Raw genomic sequence first — 24,678 nt, 5'->3', positions numbered from 1 at the left:
GTACCTTGGGCTGAAGCCCCCCAGTCCATCCCCACCGCCAGACCAGGGCTCAGCACCCCCAGGCAGGGGCTGGCCCCAGCTCCAGAGCGGCCACCCAGTCCCCAGGTTTCCTCCTGGTTATCAGCCATTGCTCCTGCCTCCCTCTTCCCTCTGGTGGAGCAGAGAGAGGGCAGGAAGCAAACTACAGAAACAGTATTTTTATTCCAAGGGCAAATGTATTTAAATAATTTACAGTCATTGGACAGCCTGAAAGTTGGTTTTGGTTGTTTTTTTTTTTTTTTCTTTTTTTCCCCATGATTTAAATCACAAAGATGTTAAAATAAAGACAGTATCTAAAAAATGACCATACACAGCATGAGGGAGGGGCTGAGCACAGGGGAGTTGCTGGACCCCAGGAAGGAAGCAGCCCCCCCCCCCCCCCCCCAAAAAAAAAGCATGTCTCTTCCAGAAGGGAGAGGAGCACCCCCCTCCCCGCTGTGTGCTGGAGGGGAGGGGGGAGCAGGGGTAAGGAGCAGGGGCCTGTGGGGTCTCTGTGCCCAAAGCTGGCCCGAGAGGGTGGGAGGGGGGCGAGGGCAGATCGCCGCCCCAGGCCATGCCCTCACACCAAACCCACAGCGCAGGGGGCTGCAAGCTCCTCCACCTCTGTCCTCCCCAGGGTGGTCTCCAGCCCCAGGGGATAAGGCAACACCTCGCGTTCAGGGAAGGACCCCAGAGCTCCCCCCGCACCGCCCGTCCCTCCTGCCCCATGTCAGCCATGTCCCTCACCTCAAGACGAACGCTGGTGCTGTGAGGTGCTCCCTGGGGTGCCGGGGGGACCACGGCTCCTGGACAGCAGCCTGAGCTACCCCCCTGCCCCTCTCAACCCCTGCCGCCCCCGGGGTACACAGCCTGCCCCGAGGGGCTGCTGTGGGCCCGGAGGGGTTGGGAGTGACACTGGGGTAGCTGTGGGCTGCGGCCAACGCTGTCACCCACAGCAGCAGTGGGTCAGCAGGCACTTTGCACCTCCTGTGGGCCCACACCTGGGGACCTGTTCTATCCCCGGCCCCACCAACCCCGCTCTTAGCTCCAGACATCCAGAGAGTACCGGCCCTTCGTCATCAGTTTCTTTACATAGTCCACGGCCTGGGGCTGGCCCATGTTCCCGAACTCGGCCACGATCTCATAGAAGGTGTTCTGCACATCCCGGGCCATGTTGCGAGCATCGCTGGAAACAAGGGGACCGTGAGCGAGGCAGTAACACAGCAAAGCCGCAGAGCCCTGGTGGCCTCTCAACACCCAAACGCGGACAGTTTGCTCACCCCAGCCCACCTGCCGCTCGCCCTCCCCCGGGACAAGGACAGCGTAACCCCCCCAGGGCTTGTAACACACAAGGTGAGGAACCGCATCACCCTTCCCGGCCACGGGACCTACCCGCACACGTAGATATGAGCATTCCCCTCATTAATCAGCTTCCAGATGTTTTCCTTGTTCTTCTTCAGTAAGTGCTGAACATAAACCTGGCAGGGAACAAGGTGGATGTGAGAAGAGAAGAGCCCAGCCGAGCCCCCAGCCCGTGGGCCATGGTGGGGGCGGGGAAGCCAAGCCTGTGCTCGTGGCTCCACAAGAGAGTGGAGCTGCTGGGTGCTCCTCAGATGCCACCAGCCCTCCCCAGCCGCCAGGCTCGAGGCTGGGAGGCTCCAGCCCTCAGGGCCTTTTCGTCCCTCGCTGCCACAGCCGGGGCATGATGAGGGGCAGCAGGGACGAGCAGCTGGGGGACCACAGCAGTACCTTCTCAGCCTGGTCCCTGGAAAAGGCCACGTTGAGTTGGGTGAGGACTCCCTCCTGATGGAAGCGGGCCAGCTCCTCGCGGTACAGGTAGTCCTCCCGCTCACGGCGGCAGCCGTAGTAAAGCACCGTCTCGCCCACCTCTTTGCCTGCGGGGTCACACAGCAGCCATCAGCTGCCCCCCCTGCAGCCCCCAACCCTGGCCTCCCCACCCCCCCTCATCCTGCCAGCCCGGGGGAGGCAGAGCTGCACCACTGCTTCTGTTCGTCAGGGGAAGCTCCAAGTACCCACGTGCTTTGGAATGAGTCTAAGTGACTTGACTGTGGTTATTTGGAGACACGGTGGCAGCGGTCAGAGAACTGACTCGGGTCTCTCCGCCCCCCCCAAACATCCTCTGCGGCCAAGAGGAGGACAAAGCATCCTCACGCTGGGCAAAACCACTTTGCTGTTCACCCTGCTCCACCACCTCTGCTCTTCGCTAGAGCCATCAGCAGTGTGAGCAGCACAAGCTGCACCTCAGAGGCACCATCCTGCAGCAGCTCCAGTCCCCAGGGCTGGTTCTGGGCACTCACCTTGCTGCTTCAGCCAGGCCCGCTCCTGAATGAAGCCGATGAAGGGGGCTATGCCAGTTCCCGGTCCGATCATGATGACGGGCGTGCTGGGTTTGAAGGGCAGGCGGAACTGTGACTTCCTGACGTACATGGGCACCAGGGAGTTGCTCCCATTCTCGTTGGGCACCTTGTTCTTGAGCCAGTTGGTGGCCACCCCTTTGTTCAAGCGTCCCGTCTTGGTCTCGTACTCCACCGTCACGGCACAGATGTGGATGGCGTTGGGGTGAACCTGCAGGGAAGGGATGTCAGCACCAGGCCGAGAGGGAGCCCCAGCGACCCCACAGCTCAGTCCCTTGTGCTCAGGGATGGGGGGAAGTTTAACCTAATGTTAATGTTGGGACAACTCTTCCTCCCCCGACAGATCAAGGCTCCCAGTATGCCCCACATGGGGCTTCTGTCTTGTGCCTGACTCATCACAGGACCGCTGAGCTCCCTTCAGTATTGCCAACAACGTCACAGCTTCAGGCACAAAATGAGGAGTGAATTTTGACCACCCCCTAAAACGCCACCTTGCTTCCAAAGCCCTGGAAGCACGAAGAGGAGCAGGGCTGCGGGGAGGGTGGTGGTATTGGGGCGCAGCTGGCTGCGGCACAGGACCCCCTGCAGACCCTGTGGAGGCTGGAATAATCCCCTTTTCTCATGCACAGAGATAACAAAAGCTGCCCCTCTCACAGAAAGGGTCACCTGGGCAGGTTCCCCATGTCCAGGCCCCAGCTGAGAAGGGGCAGCAGTCCCTCACAGCCTCCGTCCCCGCTGGAAGTATACTCACCTTGGACGAGGAGGCAATGGAGTAGTAGCGGGCCTGCAGGCGGGGCAGGAGCTCGCACAAGTGATCAATGGGGGGGCGCAGCGAGGGCATGTCCTGCAGGATGGCAAGGATGTTCCTCCGGGCCTCCACCACCCAGCTGAGGTAGAGAGCCTGCGGGCAAAGAGGGCACACGTGTGACAACTTCCCTACACAGCTGGCTAACACTCCCTCAAGCTCTCCGCACACGGTGCCCACCAGTCCTGGATCCCTTTCAGGGATCCCCCAGCACCCAGTTCAACCCAGCGGCTTTGCTGGGAAGGCCACAGCTCCCACCTTCCCCTCGGCAGCAGACGATGCCATTTTGCGGAGGCGCTCCTGCTCGCCGGCGTCCGTGGCGTACTGTGCCAGCTCGTAGAGGACGTTGGTGCGGGGCGGGTTGGTGATGTCCAGGTAGTACATCAGGGCTGTACGGTAGGACGTGGGGCAGGGGAAGGGATGTTTCTTATTGGATTCCTCTGGGGAAGAGGAAAAAAAAAAAAATATTCAAAAATCAGCAACTGCATGCCGTTATGCCAGATTTCGTTCCAGCAGCTACATCAGTGTATGGGAGCTTGAGACAAGGCAGGGGAAGGGGCTTGAGGGAGGAGAGCAGCCCTGGGGCTGAATCAGCCTGTTGGCCAAAGCCCCAAGCCCACACTGAAGCAGCTCCAGCGCAGGGCTGCTCCCTTCCCAGGCAGCTCCCTCTCCCAGAAGCCCATTTTGTGTTGCACAGATGCTGCCTGAGAGCTTATTAGCAAAAAAAAAAAACCCCCTGCTTCCCAATGGGGCCCTCTGCCCCGAGATATCCATGCACACAAGCACCCTGCAGATTCCCAGACCAAGCAGAAGGGCTGCTCTCCATGGCTAATCTGGCTTCACATCTCCTTCAGAGCTGGCCTCAAAAGCGTCCTTAGTCTCCTTCAGCCACGGACAGCTGTGCTCAGACCCCCCTTGGGAAAGGTAAGCACCAGCAATCACGGCTGGAGCCATTCAGTTCGGCAAATTAAGAGGTCTGAAAGGGACAGGAATGACAGCATGAGGCCAGACAACACAGGACGGTCGCACTAGGGGGCTGCAGACTCCGGCAGTATGTTAAAGCCACTTGCATCTGATGCCCCAGGTCAGGCTGCACTGCTTCAGGGTTAAGACAGGCAGCAGCTGCCACCTTCCTCCTGCCAGAGGCCAGCTCTGCTGGGAACGCTGCCCCAGAAGAGCTCTTTGTATCAGCACAAGTGCTCCCTCCTGGCAGTTCGGTCCCCCAGCCTGTGCCTCCTCCAAGGGCTGAACAACAGCATCTCAGACACTAAGACCCCTGCTGAGCTCCGGGGCTGCTGCGGCAGAAGGATGCTCTGGCGAGCTGATGCTCCCTAATTAGGAGTGTGCTGTTACATAATTTGTTGTTGAATGGGCACACTAAGTACATTTCGCAACTGACCCACTTCAACTGGCTCTCAGCAAGCAGGCTCCATGCCACTGCTAAAACGGCATGGCATTTGGAGTGGCCACGGGACATCTCCGTTTGCCTGGAGGTACCCTATGGGACCCGAAGGTGATCCGACTCCTGCTCTGGTGGGAAGGACAGAGACCATAGCTGAAGGAGAACTGATGATGCTCAGGAGTGATTCATACTCACCATCCAAATTGTTCAGGGACATGATCGTGTCCAGATCCGTGCCCAGGATCTCACCGATCTGATTCACCAGAGAAGAGTCGTTGGCTGGATACACCGCCACATGGTCCCCAGACTCATACCTGGCACGAGAGCAAGAGGAGAGCAGATAAAACACCAGCACTGCTCCTTGTCCACCCCAAGCCTGAGCTGCTCAGCCAGCAGACAAGTGGGCTGGTGCAAGGACAACACTGAGATCTGAGCTGCTACACAGTGCCTGCACAACCAGGGATGCCAAAGAGCTGGCAGTAACAGCAGAACATTATTCCACAACGGTCCTTTAAGAACCAGTTGTTTTTTTTACAAGGGCCTTCCGAGATAATAGCAGTTTTGCCAAGACTTTGACAAAGCCAGACTTCCAGCAAGGAAAGATGGGACAACTCCCTGGCAGACAAGGAGCAAAGCTGCTCAAAACCTCTGCCGATTTTTGTTATATGTTAAACCACCTAGACTCATGGCTTTCTCACAAGCAGACATAGAGGAATGTGAGCCAGCAAGAAGGTTTTTAAGAACAGGGTTTTATTCCCCCCATGCTTGCACAACTAAGCCAGGCAAACCCAGGCACGAGTCATCCCCAGCTCTCCCCTCTCTCCAGTTTGTCTGCCCCCTCGTTTTTTGAATGCCTCCTAGAGAATTCTTGCAGCTGGGACTGCTCAGGTAGGATGGGTGCGTGCAGCCAGCTCTGGAGTGACCCAAAGCAGCCAGCTGGCATGGCCAGGCACAGCACAAGAGCTGGGAGAAAGTCCTGATATGTGGTACAGAAGTCCAGAGGGGCAGTATTAAGTAATTATGAGAACAAGGTCCCCTTCTGAAGGGTGGGATGAGGCCAGTGCCACATCCTTGTTCTTTGCTCCTGATGCAGACTGCTCCTGTGAAAACAGAGAAGCAGTCTCCCATGGCAAGCTACCTGATTTTGGAATTAGAGATATCCAGCTCCAGGTGCATAAGGTGTCGCTCTCCACCCTCATTCAGCTTGCGGTTCTCTGTAACCTGGGCCAGGAAGGGGTTCTTGGCATCAAATGGTCTGGAAGGAAAGACAAGGACCCTCTGGGTTACTCTCCTGCAGGCTCACAGCTGTATCCAGGTGTGCTCCCTCTGTCTCCAGAGCCAGTTCCCAGGATTTGAGCAGAGGGCTGTCCTCTTTCTCTTTCAAAGCACACTACAGCAGGAACCAAATTATGATCCTGCTGCTGCCACATTGGCACAGAAAACAAATCTCCTTCTAAGCAGAGCTCAGCAGTCAACAGCTTCTGTCCCATTAAGAATACATGACTCAAAAGTAGATCGGAGGGACTATCACATCCCAGCGAAATATTTCAGGTTGGAATTAATTTATACAGCTAATCATCCCACAGCAATACTGCAAGTGACCATCATGCATTAGCTACCCCACCCCGGGCAAGGAAAGGCTTTGAGTGACCTCAGGACAGCTGCTGCAAATGTACCCGCCAAAGGGCACACACAAACACAGCCATCTCCTCGCTGCTTCAGTAACCGGGGAATCTCAGAGAGTCCCAGTGGGGACTGGAGCCCGTCTCTCTTGGGCAGAGGCCGGCCACACGGCTGCACTGCAGAAATGACACTGCCTGCATAGCCGGGGGCGTTAGAAACATCCAGGATCCATCAGCCAAAGCCTGGCCCACGTGTACCCTGCCCAGGGTGGTTCGGCACTTACGGCTTCTGGTTCTCATAGCTCTTGAGGCGGCCCATCTCACCGGTGTAGACTTTGTTCATGTTAACATCGGTGTGCACCACCAGCTCATACTGGCGGATGCTGGGGGAGGAGAGGGGAAAAAAAAAAAAAAGATAAAAATGTCAAACTGGAAATCACACGGTACACCTGGAACCATCATCTGCTTTGCTGGACTTGCTGCAGTTCAAGAACAAATGCATCTTCCATCCATTTGCCCCTCTGGAGACACGAGGGATCAGGCAGACCGTGCAGGAAGCCCAAATGAAAAGGAAACCTCAGCTTCACGGGGAGCATCGCAACCCAGCAAAGCCACCCACGAAGGAACCAAACCCATCACATCCCCACTCAGAACAGAAATCCAGAGCTAGGTCCAAACCCGCACCAGGATGGGCTCAGTCCGAACAGCCCGGCTCACTGCTCTACTTCACACACGCCCTCCCAGGTCCGGAAGGGGAGGCAGCACACGGGACAGGGGACAGCAGCTCAGGGCTGATGGCACAGCCACCAGAGGTGGGCAGCCTCTCCGGCACCTAAAAAATTTGCTGCCGTACTCACCTGGACTCTTCTCCTGTAGCCTCCACCCCGAAGTGCTCACACACTGCTGGCCAGAACTGCTCCCTCCAGGTGATGAAGTCTTCTTCCAGGCTAACCAGGGCAACAGAAAGATTCAATAACCTGGCCCCAGCTGGGAACAAAGGGGCATTCCCTGAGGAGCCACCTGAGATCCCTACAGACTCCTCCCTTCACGGTGGGAAAAGGCATCTGCCTTTGGACCCAGGTGGTCTGGGTACCTCCACATCCCCACAGATCATGAGAGCATCTTCAGAGCACTAAGTGGGTGGGAGGGAACTGTTGCTATACCAGCCACTCCTTCCTTCACCAGGTCTGCCAAGGAAGGCTTTGTTATTCAGGCTCTGTCTTTAACCAACCCACTTGCCCCTTGCCCACTCCTGGCTTCAGGTCACCTTCCTAAAAGGTAGATTCCACCATGGCAATGCTTATTTTTCTGGGCTCAGAGCCTCCCACATACAGCACATCCCTCTCATCAGATCTTGCAGCCCTTTAGAAGCAAAGCCACAGGCCGATGTATTTCCCACGTGCTAAACGTGCTACCCACAGGGTGCTCAGGTGAGCAGAGGTCCAAAAAAACCCCATAAAAAAACAACCAAACATCGTCCAAGTCGGAAAATTGCTGCCTTCCACCATAAAACCAACAGTTCACAAGGAGACAGAGTTTGCCTCCTCCACAAGGATGGGTGGGTTTATCCATGCAGGTTAGGTTAACAACGGAGCTCCAGCAGCAGGAGTAAAGGCAGAGGAGGCTGCAAAACTTCCTCAAGTAATAACTATGGTCATTTAAAACTAACGTGGGATTTCCCAGACACAAGATCCCCTAGGATAGTCTTAGGTGTACAGGGATCCGATTGTGGGCGAGAGCAGACAGACACACACACTTGAAGACATGTCAGATCCCACAGCCAGCCTGTGGGGTTTATTTCTGTCCTAGTAGTAGAGCCAACTCCATGCCCAGTTCCTTTGCACAATGCTTTAGCCTGCTCTGACCAGCCCTTCAAGCCAAGCCACTTACTTGCCATCGTCATCTCCCAGCCCGAGTTCAAAGATGCGCTGGGCTCCAAGTTCCTCCAGCCTCTTGTCCACATACTTCCCCATGGCATTGAAGTGCTCATAAGTCTTGTTCCCCAGCCCGAAGACCTGGAAGGGAACACCAATGAGCATGGAGAAGCAGAGGCTGGACTTTTCCCATCCAGTTGGCACTCTCTGGCCAGTATCACCCAGCAAAGGATGCTGAAGACAGACAGCAAGACCTAGCCCAGCTCCTCACCAGCTCTTTGTGGACCTTGAGTAAGTATCTACCACTGGAGAACGCCTGGTCAGCAGGCACCACCAACTCCGCCGAGCCATCCCGGGCACATCACGAGGATGCACACACAAGAGCTGCCCGCACCATCCCCTCCAGGGACCAGTAAAAGCCTGGGCTGCCTGCAGACCAGTTGCTGTCCCTTGCCTCCCACAAACCACTCGGCAAATGTTTGCTCACTGCTTTTATACAGAGCAGCTTAACATCTCCAGCAGTGGATTTTCTCCTCATTTGCAATTATTATGCTGCCTAAGGAATTTGGCCGGCGTTTAGGTGAGGTGGCTGTATCTCAGCCAATTATTCAGCTCAGCACAGGAAAAGAGCTATACGCTCCTCCAAGTGATTTAATTTGCGGGAGTAGATCTGGCCCAGGGCTGCTCAATTAGCTTCTGAACAGCAGCAGCCGCCTGTAACTCATTTACAGACCTCACATTCAATGCCTGCTGGGCTGTTTGTGGCAAGACATTACCAGCAAACCCTTGTGATTTAGAGAGTGGAGAGAGTACTCAGACATTCGCATTTAAAGCCCCCAGATATGCGTTTGCAAGTGTCCATGAAGCCCGGGGAGGAAGACAATAGGGACCACATCTGACACAGGCGCACAAGGCATAGGCATCACGTTGTGCCTTTACCCAAGCCCTGTGCAGGAACACTGGAGGGCATCTGACTTTCCTGCTCAAATGCAGCAGACTGGAATTGAGGCACTTACTGCAAATCGGAGACCTGACAGGTCAGCATCAGCCTCCTGCAGCCAGTCATAGAAGTCTTGGGCGTTGTCTGTGGGGTCACCCTCGCCGTAAGTGGCCATGCAGAACACAGCTAAGGACTTGTCGATCTCAGAGAGGCGACTCAGGTCCGACTGCAACCAAAGGAAAGAATAAACCGTCAAGGATCCCACAACGTAGTTATCGAGCAAACCTGTTTCTACAATGCTGCTACCTCTGGTGTGCAGAACAGAGCACACGCAATGTCAAACAGCTGATTACAAAAGGGGTTGGGAAAGGCCAAACCCACCCGAAATGGCAGGGGAAATATAGCTAACCACCCTCACTGGACTGCAATTCAATGTTTCTACCCCACCTGAAAAGTGGTAAGATTTTCTGTACAAGGCTTTGAGGGACCAGGATCATTGTTCACTCTGGAGAACACAATGCCAGTGCCTCTGTCCAAGACCACAGCAGTATGGGACCAATGCTGACTTCAGAAGGAATATGGAGCAAGCTTCATGCTGCCTGTGGATGACTCGCAACTCCCAAGACTCCAGACTACCCTCCTCTTTCAGTCATGTTGCAGTGTTTGCTCCATATCTGTAGAATGGCAAGGACCAAGCCTGTCTCTGCATCTTTCAAGCTGATCTTTTCTCCACTAACTGACGCTACTAAAAGGGCAACTGTTCCTTCTCCAGCATCTTTCTTTCTGGGTTTTTTTAGGGGACGTTAAAAGGATGTTATCTATCCTGCAGCCGTTCATGGATAAATTACCAAGTCATACTCCTCTGGATCCGCTGCCATGCCCCTGAGGCCATAGCGATGAGCATCTTTGGCAAGACGATTGGCAAACTCCTCTGCTGTACCTGTCTGGGAACCGTAGAAAACCACTATGTTTCGCCCCTGGGGAGAAAGAGAAATCCCTGTTAAATGGTGATTACTTCTTTGGTAAACGCACAGACAAAGCACATCTTGTCAGAGACAAAGGAAACGCCTCAGATCAGGAGCCCTGGCCTGCAACCTAAAGGCAACTAGGAGTCTGCACTTGTACGGGGCTCCACGCTGGATGCGTGGCAGAAAACTCGAGGCTAAGCTGTTAATAAGAACATGACTCTTGTCAGTCTCAAGAGGGGTGACTCAGGTCAGACAAAAACCCAAAGCAAGGAATAAAGCCTCAAGATTTATTCTCAACCTTAAGGCTGCATTGTGACTCCTGGGAACAGGGAACTCCCTGGATGAGAAAGCAAACTTGCCTAAGCTTTGGGAAAGTGCCTAAGCACTGCAGCTCCCACTCCGCCACCAGCCAGCTACTTTGAAGTAAACCAGAAAATATAGCCAGCCCTTGCTTCTTCCTCTGCTTCCTCTTGAGTTCAGTCCAGCAGAGTCAAAAGCTGCTAGTTCTGCGTACGACAATTCCCACTTCAGAGCGAGTCAGTTTGGGAATCAACCACGCAGATAAACAACTGCCAGCCAATGACTTTAAAGCCTCTGCCATTTCCCCCCCTGACTTTGATCTCATATTATTTTTTTCTTTTTGCACAAATTTTCACTTCAATTTTTTCTCTTAAGAACAACTCTGAGGCATAGACTGAAAGAGCTATTCCTGCCTGCCCACGCAGCCTTCCTCTTGATGCTCTTCGCAGCAGACGTGTCTGTATCCAAACCAGTCCCCCCTGCTGACAGCTAGACAGTCACCAGAGGAAACTGGGAAGGACGGGAGCTCCCCCACCTTCCCAGCACCCCGCACAGCCAAAGCGAGGAGCTTACCGTCTTCTTCATCTTCTCAATGAAGCTGCTGTCTCTCACTGGAGCTGCTCTGAAAGACAGGAGGAACCTCCTTTCAGATGAGCACGTTCGTTCTTTAAGGTCAGGAATAAGCAAGTGGGGGGGGGAAAGTGGCTCCCAGATCTCAGGGAGGCTGCCCAAAGCGGTGAGAGTGCCCATCGACCACCCTTATCGACCCTGTGCCAGGGATGCCGGTCGCTCAGCTGCAGGGCTTCTCTGCACACCACCACAGAGCAGAGGGAAAAAGATCTACCTCCCTCAGTAAATCCTCCCCCAGGCAAAGCCCAGGCACTCAGCCCCAGGTGTCAGGAAACCTTTATCAACTGCTCTGAGAGGTTTTACAGCTGAGTACGTTACAAGGATCTCACAGAGCTACGATCCAAGAGCAGGTCTCAGGATAAATGGCAGGGGCCAAGCGGGGTGGGAGAGAAGGGAACTAAGAGCTCCCTGCTTCCCCCACCACAGCGGACAGGCAGAGGATCAGATTCCCCAGGGCAGATTCCCCAAGCCTGAAATCAGATGGGGCTAAAAACCAGCTCTTTTGACCTCAAAACAGCGTGCTAGACACATAGTCCCAGAGCTAGAGAGCCCTGCAGAGCAGACAGACGCAGCTGATCAGACCCACAGAGCCTCCAGCGAGACAACCGCTGCCTGCCGAGCTCCCACCGGGCTCCTTCCCACACCAGGGTTTCCATCTCCAGCACAAAAAGCGCTTGCATTATTGCATGGAGGATTTCTCTAGCTCAGAAGAGCAGCAAACCACAGCAGCGTCAGAACATCAAGGCGGAGATGCACGCTATAGCTATATAGGATAACAGCCAGAAGAGCTCTGCTATCCTAAGCACACCTAAGGCTTTTGGTGTCACTGCGTGAAAGCCACCCAGCCCTGGGGACCCTGGGAGCCTCACAAGCAGAGGCGGCTCTAGCTACAGTCAGATTAGGTGCTGGGGCTTCTGAAGGCAGGAGGACAAGTGCCAGGAGCTCACTCACTGTCTTCCCCACTGGGGCTTTGGTAGCAGGGAGGAGGGACGTGGGACCCGTTCCCATTTCTCTTTCACAATGGAAGAATGCAAGGCTGGGTCTCCTGTGGGAAGACAGAAGCCTCCAGGCAACATAAAAAAAAAAAAAAAAAAAAAATGGTTTTGGCTCCAGCCCACATGAGAATGTGCAGAGCTCACTAACAGTTTCCTAAACTCTGCAGCCCAGAGGGAGGGATCTCTGTGGATGTGCTGGAGCCTTTGCAGAGCACACACGGAGAGCAGGGTGGGGGACATGCCGTAAAGCATGTTTTTAAGCACGCCTTTCTACCCAAAAGTATCAAGATGCTCCGTAACGGTGCCTGACAGCTCCAAGCACCAACAGTTTCATACAGCACGCAGGGAAGATGAGCAAACCCTACCCAAGGCAGCTGTGCTCCCAGGAGAGACTTGCTTCACACCCCTGACCTTGCTCTCTCAGCAGCTAACAGTCTCCCCATGTTGTCATTTGTCCCCTGTTGGGACCAGGGATATCGCAAGCATCTTAAGAGAGCCGCCCCAGGCTTGCCCACGCTACTGCCAGGACAGGGGCTCAGGAGAGCTGCCCCCCCAGCCTGCTCACAAGGCTCAGCTCTCACTTCGCTTTTGGCTCCCTGGTGAACCTCTTTGGTTTACTGCCCTCTGTAAATGAGATCCAATTAAAATAACTGTTGGGTCAAGCGCTAAACAAAACGCTTCTTTTAAAAGGAGGAAGAAAAAAAATTTAGATCCTTTCAGCAAGCTCCCTTTGGAAGAGAAAAGGGTGCAGCACATGGAGCTCATCCATTTTCAAAGGAGGCAACCCTGCACTGAAGTGTTGTGGCAGAGAACAGTCTGTGGCTCAGACACAGAAGAAATAATGAGTCTGGCTTTTGAAAAAAGGCTACACAACTCCCCGAAATTGCTTCATCAGGGTGGCTTGAGAATCCAAGCCGCAAAAATGCACAGATGTCAAAGACAGAAACGACACTCATTTTCACTGCTCCACCAAAAAAACTCAGAAAAGAAAGTGCGTTTTCAGCAACGACTGCTCTTACACCTTCAATAGCTCAGGGTAGCGACTAAGAGAGTTAGAAGAAGCGATGGCTGGAGGAAAGGGGATTAGCTCCCTTGTTGGAGTAAGTCTTTAGCTCATACAGATTGCCCACCCTTGGTAAGAGCCTGCAGCCCAAGCAACTCCCAGGGCTCTCTGTCACTTTGACTTCAGGAGAAAGGAGAGGGAAGGGATTTCCCAACAGCTCAGCAACAATGTCAAAGTCCCCATCTCAGCTGAACACCTCTCCTTCAGAAAGCTCCCATGCCCGTGGCTTTCCTTCCAAAAGTACAGGTACATCCAGGACTGAGAACGTAGCCTGGAGGCTGCAGAGAAACCGAGCGCCGCCGGCAGGATCTCCTCTGGAGCAGCCTGCCTCCAAGGAGAGCATCTCCCTTTCCTTCTCCTCCTGCCCCAGAAGGGAGAGGCGCCCCATTTCACCCAGCTTTGGGGCAGCAGGAGAGCCCCTCTGAGTCAGAGCAACCCCACCTGCCCACCGGGCAGATTAACTCACCTCGCCGCAGCCGCCTCTTCTGCGGGGGCCGAGTACACGCAGCCCATGGCCGGGGCAGGGAAGAGGCAGACAAAGAATTGCAGGGCAGCCGTGTCTGTCGGCGAGGGGAGGTGTGGGGGGGACGGATCTAACTTAGCTCTGGAGCAACACACACACTGCCCTTTCCATTCTGCTCCTCCTGGGCATTAAAGCCAAGCGTCAGCCTTTTGTTAAAGAGAAGGGAGCCAGCACAAAAGGTCCCGGCGCAGGTCATAGCAGGAATGGTCCTGTTCGCTCGGATCCTGGTGGCGGGGCTTTGGAAGTTACCAAGTGGATCCGCACAGTCCTGAGAAACTGCAACATCTGGCAGCAGTGGCAGAAAGGAATTAGGAGTGGAGAATGAAACCTCCCAGGATCCTCCGCAGCACACGTCCCTCTCCCATCCGTGATGGGACACAAAACCCTCCCCCAGCCTTGTTACCTTGGAAACTGTTTATATCACAGCTGCTTTTATATATATTCTTTTTTAAAAAACAAAAACAAAACAAAAAAACACAACAGTCAATGCTGTAGCTGAATGAAATGATTCCAGACACTGCGTGAGCAACGCTACGGGTAACTATGGCAGTGCCATTACGCAGGCAGCTCAAAGGAGTTTGTTCTCTTCAGGATCCTATTAAATTAAATTAGAGATGGTCTCTCTGTCTCTAACACACACGCAGGCAGCAAAGAGCTAATCAGCCTAAGGAGCTGGAGCAATTCCTGCCACAGGAAGCCCTACAAGCACCAGGGAACGGATTTCTCTATAGCTGAAGAACAGAGATAAGCCAATTTCTGCCCCAGACAATGTTAAAGACGGGGGGACAAGGGAGGGGGTGACACCCAGCATACCAATTGCCGTCTCGCCTGCATCTCCCCGGGGCAACATTCTGCACAACTCTGGAGCGGGTACATGAGAAAGGAAAGAAATCTGTGATTGAGCAACAGGCAGAGGAGGTACAGGTGAAGAATAAAAATAAATTAGTGCCTTCCCCAGCAACACCCCTGCGAGGAAGCGTGGTGGCCACGGCTGCATGGCAATCGAGAGCCATTCTCCCTAATGACATCTGCAGGGCAGGCTGCGGGAAGGCTGGTCTGGTGGTTTCAATTAAGTCTAAAAATGGTCAAAATGCAGGCGACCCTCAGTCGGCGGTATCCTGGCCTGCCCCACGCACACATGTGTTACACAACACAGGTACAGGACATCTTGTACGTGGGCAACCTCTGCATGTGCTGGACTCTGCTCCTTCTCTGGGGGCTTCAGGCAGGAAACCAGCTCCACTTGGCTGTAAGGGTGAGGGGTCAGCAAGCGCCTGAACCATGTCTGAACCCAGAGATGCATCGTCAGGGCAAGATCGTGACGTTTCCCGAGCCATGCAGACTGGTGGAGCCACGTAGGGTGAACCCAGCCCAGGTGCCATCCAGAACAAGGTACCTGGACCATGCAACTGTTCTTCCACAACCACGGGCAGCTGCAGCAGCAGCATTTCCTTTGCAGACCCTGCTGTGCCGATGTGGTTTGATCAAGACGTGCTGCTCAGCAGCAGCTCCCGAAAACCCCAGGAGGGTCACCAAGGTGCTGGACGCTGCATTCAGGTCAGCGACGCTGCTTGCACTCTGCCACGTTGCAAGCAAACCCATTAAAGCAGCAGCCATCGTGATGTCTGAATTGCTGTTCAGCATTTCCCTCCTCCAGTCTTCCAAGGCTGAAGTTGGGAGCCAAAGTGACACAACAGAAATCATCACCCAACACCATCCGATAAAGCAGTTCAGGACAGTTTGGCAAGTCAAGGCAGAGCTGCGAAGAGCATACTGAAGAAAAAAAGTGATGCCTCTGAAGGTCAAGGCTCTCCACTTCAGCTGCAGACAGCCCTGCCGAGGGCTCTCTGCCTTTATGGGTCTGGGACAGCTTCCCTGCCTGCAGACAGGCTTGCCCACGGGCCACCTTGCTATATCCAGCTAGCCACAGGCAGTGGCTGACAGCACGATCCTGTATCTTACAGATTTGCTTGTTTATCACAAAGGAAATTCCACCCCAGACTCAAGGATGACAGGAGGGAAAGGAAATCCGAGGCTGAACAAGCTTGTTTTCCCCACCCATTTCCCTCCTGGTGCCAAGTATCCCAGAAAACAACAAAAGCTGCAGGAAGTTGCCGTCTCTGTCCCGGAGGATGGATGTGCCACCAACCACAGCCTTGGCTTATGGGTCCACACTGCATCCACACCGCACCACACATCCACAACGCCGGGTGCAGATCTCAGCTCCTGGACATCCTTAGAATTCATTGCTGACTTTGAAAACTGAAAATCTCACTGGCTACAGAAGAAAAACATCTGATGTTGTTAAGTGTTGGTAACAGCTACATCTTGGGAAGGATACAGGAAATCTTTTCCGGTACGGCACCTGAATTTTGTGGCAAGACCAGCTTGCCACAACGACCACAGCAGGGCTGCAACAGGGTCAGGCTAAACGTATGGGGAAAAATTCTCACTCTTCACCTGCCTGGCTGTCACTTTTCCAAAATGCAGTTGTGTCAGACAAGGTCTGGAGCAACCTTGTCCCTCTGCCCTGGTTATCAGTGACAGGAGGTGCTGCTCTACCACAGCTCTGGCAGGGAGCAGTTGCACAGTGCTCCTCGCCAGCAGTCTCCCACGCAGGTGGAGAAGGCAGCACAGACCCCACAGGCAGAATGTCTGTGAGTCAGCTCAAAGCCAAAACCTCCAGCCACGCTCAGAGGGAAGCGCACATGCTGAGGTCCTGCAGCAGGACACGGTGGGAACACACACCCGGGGGGAGTCTGAAAGCTTCTCCGCAGCGTGGCTTCTCCGCAAGGTCACGACAGCCTCTGGAAGAGCTGCACGTGATGGGTGGAAACAGTCACAAGGACAGCGAGCACGGGAGCTCTCCGAGTCAGTCTGTGCCATGTTGGGATCTAATTTCAGATTGATAGTGCCATTTCTCCAGCTGGCTTAGCTCTCAGCGCAGCGCAGCCGTTCTCGTTACGATTTCCAGACGCAACTGCAGGCACTGATACGCACAGCATCCTGCAGGCACAAGGGGGAAAGTATCCGACTGATCCAATAAAAAAAATTCCCAAGGTAAAGCCAAGGAGGCACAGAAAGCCAGGCTGTACCAGCCACATGTGCACCCGTCTGCACAAGGTACCACAGCCAGGGACACTTCTTCCTTTTGAAACTCTCCCAGCCAGGAAACGTACTTTCCACCCTCCCGCAACACCAGTGCATGCAGCCTGCCTGCGAGTTTGCTCTCAGCTGTGTGCTACTCCTCCCATTACCCAGGGATTTCACAACAGACCTGGCATCCCAGGCTTGCCTTCAAGCAGAGGGCTCTGCCACCAGAGGAGAGGGTCATGATCTGACCAAAGCAGCAATGATGAGGCTGAACCTGCTCCTTTTCAGTTATGACCTGAATTACACCACAAACACTGGATGACAAGCCCTGAAAACTGGAAGCAGCGTTACCCACAAAGGTAGAAATAACAGACCTACAACGGCTTGCTGCGTTTGATTTAGCTTTCACACACAGGGTAACAGAAGCATCAATTCCCTGCTGATATGCCTTGGCTTATCACCAAACATCCTCATCTGAGCAGCCTACAGACAGGTCCTGCCACAGCTTCTTTCCACAATGGGCTGTAACACTTGAAATGAAGGACTGAGACGTATCTCCTGCCAGAGCAGCACCCACTAAGTGCCACAGGGAGAGACCCACCTCACAGGACACCGTGCTGGTGCAACTGTATGCATTAAATCTGGAACCTACCGCAAGCAGCCAGACATTGCTTTCCCCATCCTCATGGCATGGCCTCAAGAACCATCCGCTCAGGACTGGGGGGCTCTACAGTGAATTTGCAGCCAGCATTAAATCCCAGAGGGCTGACCTTTGTTGTGTGGTTACCTTCTGCAAAGGAACGGAAAACACAGAGCTGGGCTAAGGCTGGCTTTCTCCCAAGGGCAAACCGTACCCACACAGGGATCAGATCCCAGGAGACTGAAGGGAAAGGTGCTGCACAACACCAATTCCCACCAGTTCTCTGCTGCAGTGGGTTTCAGACCTCTGTTTAGTGTTCTTACCAATGCCCCAGAGGAAACAAAGAATGAGCTAAAAAGTCCAGCAGAAAACTGACGTTAAGTTTGGTATGTGACAGAGATAAGGAACTAAATGCACACAGATCTCCACCAACAGGGCTCGCTCCTGGCCCTAAACCCTCTGCAGAAGACAGGGTGGAAGAAGGACTTCTCCCTCTCCAAACCTAGTCTGCTGCTGCTGCAGTAACCTGGCATCAAAGCCAAGCAAGTCTCACAAGAGCTGCCACGCAGCTCATGCCCAGGAACTACCTCCCAGCTCCCCAAAACTATTTCTTTTCTTCATAGCTAAAAGTAGGTAAGATTTGTGATAAGAAATCTGCTTAGAAGCAAGTCCACCTTTCCTCAGATTTATCTAAATATGACTTTTATCAGAAAACACATAGAACAGCCAAAGCAATCCTTAAGAGTTTTGAAGTACAGCCAGAGGCTTTTCTGCCTCGCTTGGGAAACTCCAAATTGCTGATTTGGGCCACACCGTGGGATAAGGCAGAACTGCAGCCTGGATCTTCCATGGGGATTTCTGCATTGTGAAGTGAACACACAGCTCACGAGAAACGTGAGGGGAGGGAAATGCACTTTGGGACCAAGTCCCCTCGCCTGCGGACCTCCTACAATCCGACTGAGCCTCCTGCAAAACCTCCAAGGACCTACCGTAAGCAAGACACAAAGCTACACTCACCCCGTGCTGCCTGAGAGTTGTTACTTACACTGATTGCATTTTGGGGAGGTCTGGGACTTCCTCTTTTTTCTTGCGGAAGAAGAACCAGTACGTAAAAAGCCCGGTGATGAGCGAGATGAGAAACACGTCCATCATGCTGAAGAGCGAGTCTTGCTGCGCAGGGCTGTTGGCAGGGGAGATGTTTTGTTCCATGGCAGCACCCCCCATGATGGTCAGAGGCACTGTAAGCAAAGAAAAATGAACACCAGCAGTCACACAGTGCCACAGAAGACCAAAGAGCATTAAGAGCCGTCCAGACTATGCTTTTTCACTATGCATTTAGTCTTACAAGCACAAGGCAGCCCAACAACTCTTTGGAAACAGAGGCTTTGCATCACAATAATGTGAGATCCTTTTGCATCCTGAGGTATCTCACTGGCCCACCAAGCTTTTCCATTCCCATTGCATCCACGCTGATCCATCATCAGCGGTGATTTCTGCTCTCCCTCTGCCAGCACTATTGGAGCAGCCCCACGTTCCAGCCAGGGAGCCCAACCTGGCTCCTACTAACAGCCCAGAGAAATTCACCAGGGACTCATGGCCAGCCTTTACTAAAGCCCTTACTCACCACACAGCCATTAGTGGGGAAAGACCTCACTCTCTCAATCACCCCACACATCTGGGGCTTTCTCCCTCCTTTCCACAGGATGATACAATGCCCCAGACCTACTGCTGTGCTTATAAACCACAGGGCAGGACTGTGGCATGGTACTTCCGTGAGCATCCCTCAGGTCGTTACAACACAAATGCTGAATGCTCTGATTTACTGCCCACCTCCACGTGCAGATTTGATTTACTATTCACCCCTTTTCAGGCCTCTAGCTTCCCAGTCCCCTCCGCTATCCTCCCTGGTTTAACTTCCACCTTCTTGAATTACTCCTTTCCACTTGCCAAGGCAGAGTTTAAGTGACTTGTGACTTGCCCACGGCCATACCCACAGTCCACGGTAGCTCAAGGATGAGCACCCAGTCTTCAAGCACCCGACTAGCCGTACGTCCCCTGTCCTTCCCCTGGGGAGCCACCCATCACTCCCTCCCTCCTGCTGCTCTGCCAAAGCTCCGAACTCCTCTGACCCTAGTCCACATCACAAGATTATCTTCCCAACACACAAGGACACGCTCCATCCAAGTAAACAGATAATTAACTGAAAACTTGATTTGTAAGGGCAAAGTGACTCTCTTCTTGTACTTGGGCATCCTGCCAAACCAAGAGGCCAGGAACATTTGAACTTGCACACAGAAAAGTGACTCAGAGCCGTGAGGGTGCCACCGGAGAGAAAGGACATGTCCCATGGCTGAGCTGTGAGGGGAGAGTTAATCTGTTCAGCAAACCTGTGCCTGCCAGAGAAAAGCCCCCAGACAGCTTTCCAGGGGGCTGGAAGAGAAGCTGCAAACTCCAGGCTGCACCTGGGCTGAGAAATAAAACTGACTAAAGTTTAAGGTTATGCTAACACATTCAGGAGCTGGGAAGAAAAGGGGAGGTGATGGTCAGGGAGCACTAACAAGGGTGACCAGGTAAGGTCTTCAGCAAAGAACTCCTTGTCGTTACCCCTACAAAGGAAAAGCACAGCTTGGGAGAACATGAAGTACTCTGCCAGAGACCACCAGCTACAAAAGGCAGCCCTGCAGAGCATAGGGAGAAGTCCACAGCCACCTGGCAGCAATCATGGGTGAGCTCCTGGGTACTTTTGCAACCCAGCAGGTTCTCAACCCCACAAAAAGTTTAATTCGGTGGAGAACTTGGCAAGTGACTGTACTGCAAAGCTTCCCACAAGGTTCCCCGAGATGACACTAAGTGAGGAGCTGGAAGAAAAACATGAGTGGTGTGACTGCAGGCAAGCAACCTGCCCATTCCTTTCCATCAGGCAGGTCACCCTGTCCTCACTCCTTGCAGACAGGCTTTCCATCACTAGATCTCAGAGCCAAGCAAGAGCTGGGTGTTATTTCTGTCTAACTGTAGACTAAACTGTTAGTTAAAGCTTCCACAACTGGAGCTTATTTGCCAACAAGGCAAAGCTGCTGGCAGGGGCTCTCTCCTCCTCCTTACTGGGTTCCAGTAAATCACCGAGGAGGTGGTCTGGCAGCTGAGCCCAAGGGCAGGCACTGGTGGGAGGAAAAATGCTGCTGGTTTATTGTCTTCATTCCTGATGAAACCCCAGAAGTTTTAATTGCAAGCTCTTCCCCTCACAGCCAATGCACCTCATCTGTAGGAAGATCCCAGTCAGAAACTGCCAGGCAACCCATTCCCTCACGCAGTTTTGGTTCTCGTAGTCTTGCTCATCATTTGAATTGCTCGTTACGTGGCAGGGCAAAGAACCCGAGGGCTGCTGCGCAATGCTTCCCCTCACGCACAGCACAGCCCCAACTCTTCTGCAAAGAGATGGAGGCAGCAGTGCCCAAACACAGGCAATAGGCGGCCGGGATCAACACCTCCAACACTGCAAGGTGCTGGTTTGTTGGGTTTGTTTTGTTTTTTTTTCAGTGCCAGCTTCCATTGCCCAAATTACATGAAGGTAGCCAGGGAATGGTCACATCACTAAGTTTATCCTCAGCTTGTCTTTCACTCACTTTCCTTGACAAGCACTTTCCTATGGCACATAAGGCTATGACAAACCATGGGGAAGAAAAAAAACAAACGCCAAAATCCAAGGCTCATAGAGACCATGCTAAGCTGATTTTTGGGCAGGAGCTGCACCCTTTCCCATCCGAGCACCAAATCCAGCACTCGCAGCAGCTGAGCCCTAAGAAAGCCTCCTTGCACAGAGCACAGCAGCATCCCTTGTAACAAAGCGCACAGGGAGAGGAGTTTCAAAGCCAGGCACGTCTCTGGTGAGCGGCCACCAGCCTGGGGTGGAATGCGTACAAGCTGCATGCACCTGGCCCCACAGCAATTCCCCTCCCAGCTCCAGATAGCTCAGACAGGGATATCAGCCAGCTGCCCTTACACAAGGCAAGAGAATGAGTTCATGAGCTCATCAGCAAGGCGAGGGCCAGCAGAACTCCATCGCTGTGCCCAAAACAGCACAGCTTCTGGCCACACAGAGCGGAGGGGACAAGCAGCAGCCACGATGGGTTTTGCTTTTTCAAGCCTCCCGAGGCGGTCTGCTCTCGCAGGTAGCAATGCCTTGGAGAGAGGCACCCTCAGGAAGGAAGCTCCCAGGAACGCCGCGTGGACAGACACGGGGGAGGAAGCCATACCATCTCCTGGCCTTCACCACACTGCAGCTCTCCAGCACTTCAAAGGGGAACCTACAGCTGCTGCCAGACCACCCGCTCACTCCCCACAGCCAGAGGGAAGAGTTATTTCTGGAGGCTTACGCGTCTGGTGCATGGACCAGAATCCTGGTTTGGTCTCCTCTCTTCATTCACAACTCTCCATAGCATAAAGGCTATATACTGACCTCTAATCCTGGAAGGAAACAGTCATTCTCTAGCAATGGAACCTAAGACTCAAGAACTGCTTTAATTTTGATGTTGGGCTCTATCTGGTCCTGGACATTTAGACTCAAGTCCTATATCCTAGCTACAGGGCTTTCTTTTTGCTTTCCCTTCACCATCCCCACCCTCAGGAAAAGGTTTGCTTAGGTGTAGCAAGAGAAAGGCAAAGATGTGGAATTAGACCTCACGCTTCTTTACATAAAGGGCTGTCATAACTCAGAAACTTTATTTAACTCCACCTAGCACAGGAAGATTGTTCCTCAATCTCACTCTTTGGTCATAACTATTATTTCCCAGAAGTTTACAGCAATTCATTTTCAAATACATGTCCTGTCCTAACATCCAGTGAAAATAAACCTGACTTTTACTTGGAACTTAGTTATCCTGGAAATCCTGCGGTCTCTGGAAGGACACCAATAGAATCAGGCCAGACTTTTAAAGGGGAAAAGAAATTTGATGCAGAATTTCCCCCGACACCAGTTTCAAGGTTAGTTATTTTATCCCAAATGTTTATTATATCTTCAAATCAAGGTAAGACAGACTTCCATTTCCACACACACACCTTTTTTTCTTTTTAATCATGGCTCCAGTTCCTAGATCCTTGCTTATGCACACTGTATCTGGTGTAAAGCATTCAGTCTCAGCTGAGATGTGAGGCATCTACGTCACACAGAAAAGTCACAACAATTTGAAAGATTGCAATCAAGCAATGCTGTACTTTAGCACAGCTTTCCAGCCTCTGAATGCAGCTTCTAAACAGGTGAATTTATTTGATACATGGCAGCTCACAATCAGTCAGTCACCGGGGATCCTCGCTGCACATCTCCATGCTACCCAACAGATGCACTTCCTTCTTAGAGTAAAAAAAAAAAAGAAAAATTGTATTCCTAATTTTCATGCCCATCTTTGAAGCAAAGAACTGGGAGCTAGTACCAGGCATCCTCAAATCCCCCATGATTTCCATATAGCCTAAAAGTGCTATCAGGTCACACGGTTACAAATACTAAAATATAAATAAAAATAGTATTAGAACAGACATGACAGCACAGGGAGTGCCCTAAAAGCCATGTAGTCAGCACGAGACCCAAAAGATCTATTCCTCCCCCTCTCTTGCACACAGCTGACCGCATCAACAGATGATGCAGCAGATGCCCCTGAAAGCAGGCTGGAACACAACACCACGGTCATGAAATGTGGCTGGGAGGTCTCCCTTTCTGCAAATATAGGGATGTTTCTGCAAGTCACATTGTACTATCTTCTAGTATGACCAAAAAGCCTTGGCTCTGAAGCCAAGTTGGTGATTTGGGCAGGAATTTGGCTCTTTGTGAGCTTGAAGGAGGTGGATTTTTTTTGTGTAATGTCTGTGATGTGTTTCAAGTGTCTCAGGACAATTTGACTTCCCGGTCCCAGACCAGGACTGCAGCCTGCAACTCTTGCCCCAAAAACAAGTGACCAAGCTCTGTGCTTGACTCTCCTCTGGCCTGTGCCATCACAAGCATGCCGTGACCCACAGCATCAGCCCTGCTCACGTGAAAGGGAAAGGAGAAGGAAGGCTGCTGACCAAGCGCAGCTCGGGGCTGCTCACTGCTCCCACCTCCAGTAACCGATCCCCGGGCTCCAGCCGGCCAGCTGATCACAGCCAGTAGCACCAAGAAGCCCCCGTGTTCAACTGAAGACAGCAGAGAGGGCTCCCCACAATCCCTGCACACCCGTGTGGTGATAGGCACGAGTCCTGCTGTGCCCTACGTGCGCTGCGTGCCCTGGCACGGGGCAGCACAGAGGCTGCACCCCCATCTCCTGTGCCCCAGAGATTACTGAAACAGTTTTCCCAATGGGAACTGAGCAGCATCAGCACCCTTTGGACACCTGCAGATAAACTCGGGAGCTGCCAGCAGCAGCTCTATTTTGCAGTACGTGCAAAATAAATCTGTGACGACCAGAGTCAAAGGAGGAACTGAGTGACATAAATGCACACAGTGCCATTAGTCACCCTCTGCCCAGCACCCACACCAGTGCCAGGCACCATTCAAAGGGAGCTCAGCAGGGTGCAGGCAGCCAAGCCTTCCCCAGCCCGCAGCAAGGTCCAGGCTGTCTCAGCGGAATGCTAGCAGGGACGTCAGGTGGCTGAAGTCAAACCGTGCCCGCAGCAAGAGCTTGCCTTGTGCCTCGGCCGTACCCTCCCACTGCCAGCACAAGCCCTGCAGTGCCCAGCCCCTCTCCACTAACCGATCTCCACTAACAACACTCACCAAAGGACGGCTTTCCAGTTTCTTGTCAACAGGAATCCACACAAGTCACCACCGCATCTAAACGCGACGCACACTCAAAAAGCCACCGGTTCTTTCAGACTGGATCACTCCAGACTCCCAGTAAAAGCCCCACTGGGGAAGGGGACAGGACTGGTAGAGCTGACTTGGCAGAGCACTCTTCTTGCTCTCGGCAGCCACATGATGATGACCCTCATGCCACTGACTCAGCACATGCATTGCATTAGTGAACAAAGCGGAACCACAGCTGTCACGATTTCTAGTGCTGGAAGCCCTGCGTGGCTGGGGACGTCAGCGTTACCACGAGGTGTGCCAGAGCCGGAGTCCCTAGGTGCAGGTGGGTGCGCATGACTAGACCACCCTTCCCACCACATGCCTTGCCTGCCCTAGGCATCCCCCTTTCCTGTGCTGACCATTCTTGCACAGGACCACGGCACAGCACAGATCAGGGGCATGACTGGCTTCCAGAAGAAGCCTTCAAAAAGCCCGGTTTTAAAGCTGAGATCAATTATTTCCACTGGCATCATGGCACAGCCCCAGAAGACAGCTTCAGGATAGAGGGGAGACACACAACAGAGATGAGCAGCCAGAGCAAAGGGAAGCTCCTTCTCTTTGTACAGCACCAAGCTGCAGCCTGAGCTTTAGAAACAACAGCAAAATGGGAAGACTG

The 24,678-nt window shown here is 53.1% G+C and overlaps 1 protein-coding gene across 6 annotated transcripts in view; it reads right to left on the bottom strand.

Moving 5' to 3' along the window:
• Positions 1-182: 182 nt before the first annotated feature.
• LOC130145171 (NADPH--cytochrome P450 reductase) overlaps positions 183-24,678 on the bottom strand; it is a 31,379-nt gene continuing 6,883 nt past the window's right edge. For 3 of the 6 annotated variants that reach the window (XM_056329759.1, XM_056329761.1, XM_056329764.1), the window contains 15 exons: positions 18,294-18,486; positions 10,878-10,926; positions 9,885-10,013; positions 9,113-9,262; positions 8,113-8,237; positions 7,080-7,169; positions 6,507-6,605; positions 5,739-5,855; positions 4,796-4,914; positions 3,457-3,638; positions 3,145-3,294; positions 2,337-2,604; positions 1,768-1,913; positions 1,411-1,496; positions 183-1,204 (listed from right to left, as the gene is read on the bottom strand). In XM_056329759.1, the coding sequence (XP_056185734.1) occupies positions 1,060-1,204; positions 1,411-1,496; positions 1,768-1,913; positions 2,337-2,604; positions 3,145-3,294; positions 3,457-3,638; positions 4,796-4,914; positions 5,739-5,855; positions 6,507-6,605; positions 7,080-7,169; positions 8,113-8,237; positions 9,113-9,262; positions 9,885-10,013; positions 10,878-10,926; positions 18,294-18,472 (2,034 nt within the window). In that variant the 5' untranslated portion in view covers positions 18,473-18,486 and the 3' untranslated portion in view covers positions 183-1,059. Of the gene's footprint in view, positions 1,205-1,410; positions 1,497-1,767; positions 1,914-2,336; positions 2,605-3,144; positions 3,295-3,456; positions 3,639-4,795; positions 4,915-5,738; positions 5,856-6,506; positions 6,606-7,079; positions 7,170-8,112; positions 8,238-9,112; positions 9,263-9,884; positions 10,014-10,877; positions 10,927-13,458; positions 13,804-14,911; positions 15,376-18,293; positions 18,487-23,990; positions 24,136-24,678 lie in introns of those variants that run through there. The other 3 variants (XM_056329774.1, XM_056329752.1, XM_056329784.1) reach the window with 3 other exon arrangements.

The sequence above is a fragment of the Falco biarmicus genome, chromosome 1, assembly GCF_023638135.1.
Source record: "Falco biarmicus isolate bFalBia1 chromosome 1, bFalBia1.pri, whole genome shotgun sequence".
Lineage (NCBI taxonomy): Eukaryota > Metazoa > Chordata > Aves > Falconiformes > Falconidae > Falco > Falco biarmicus.
This window is presented reverse-complemented; position numbering and strand designations above follow the sequence as displayed.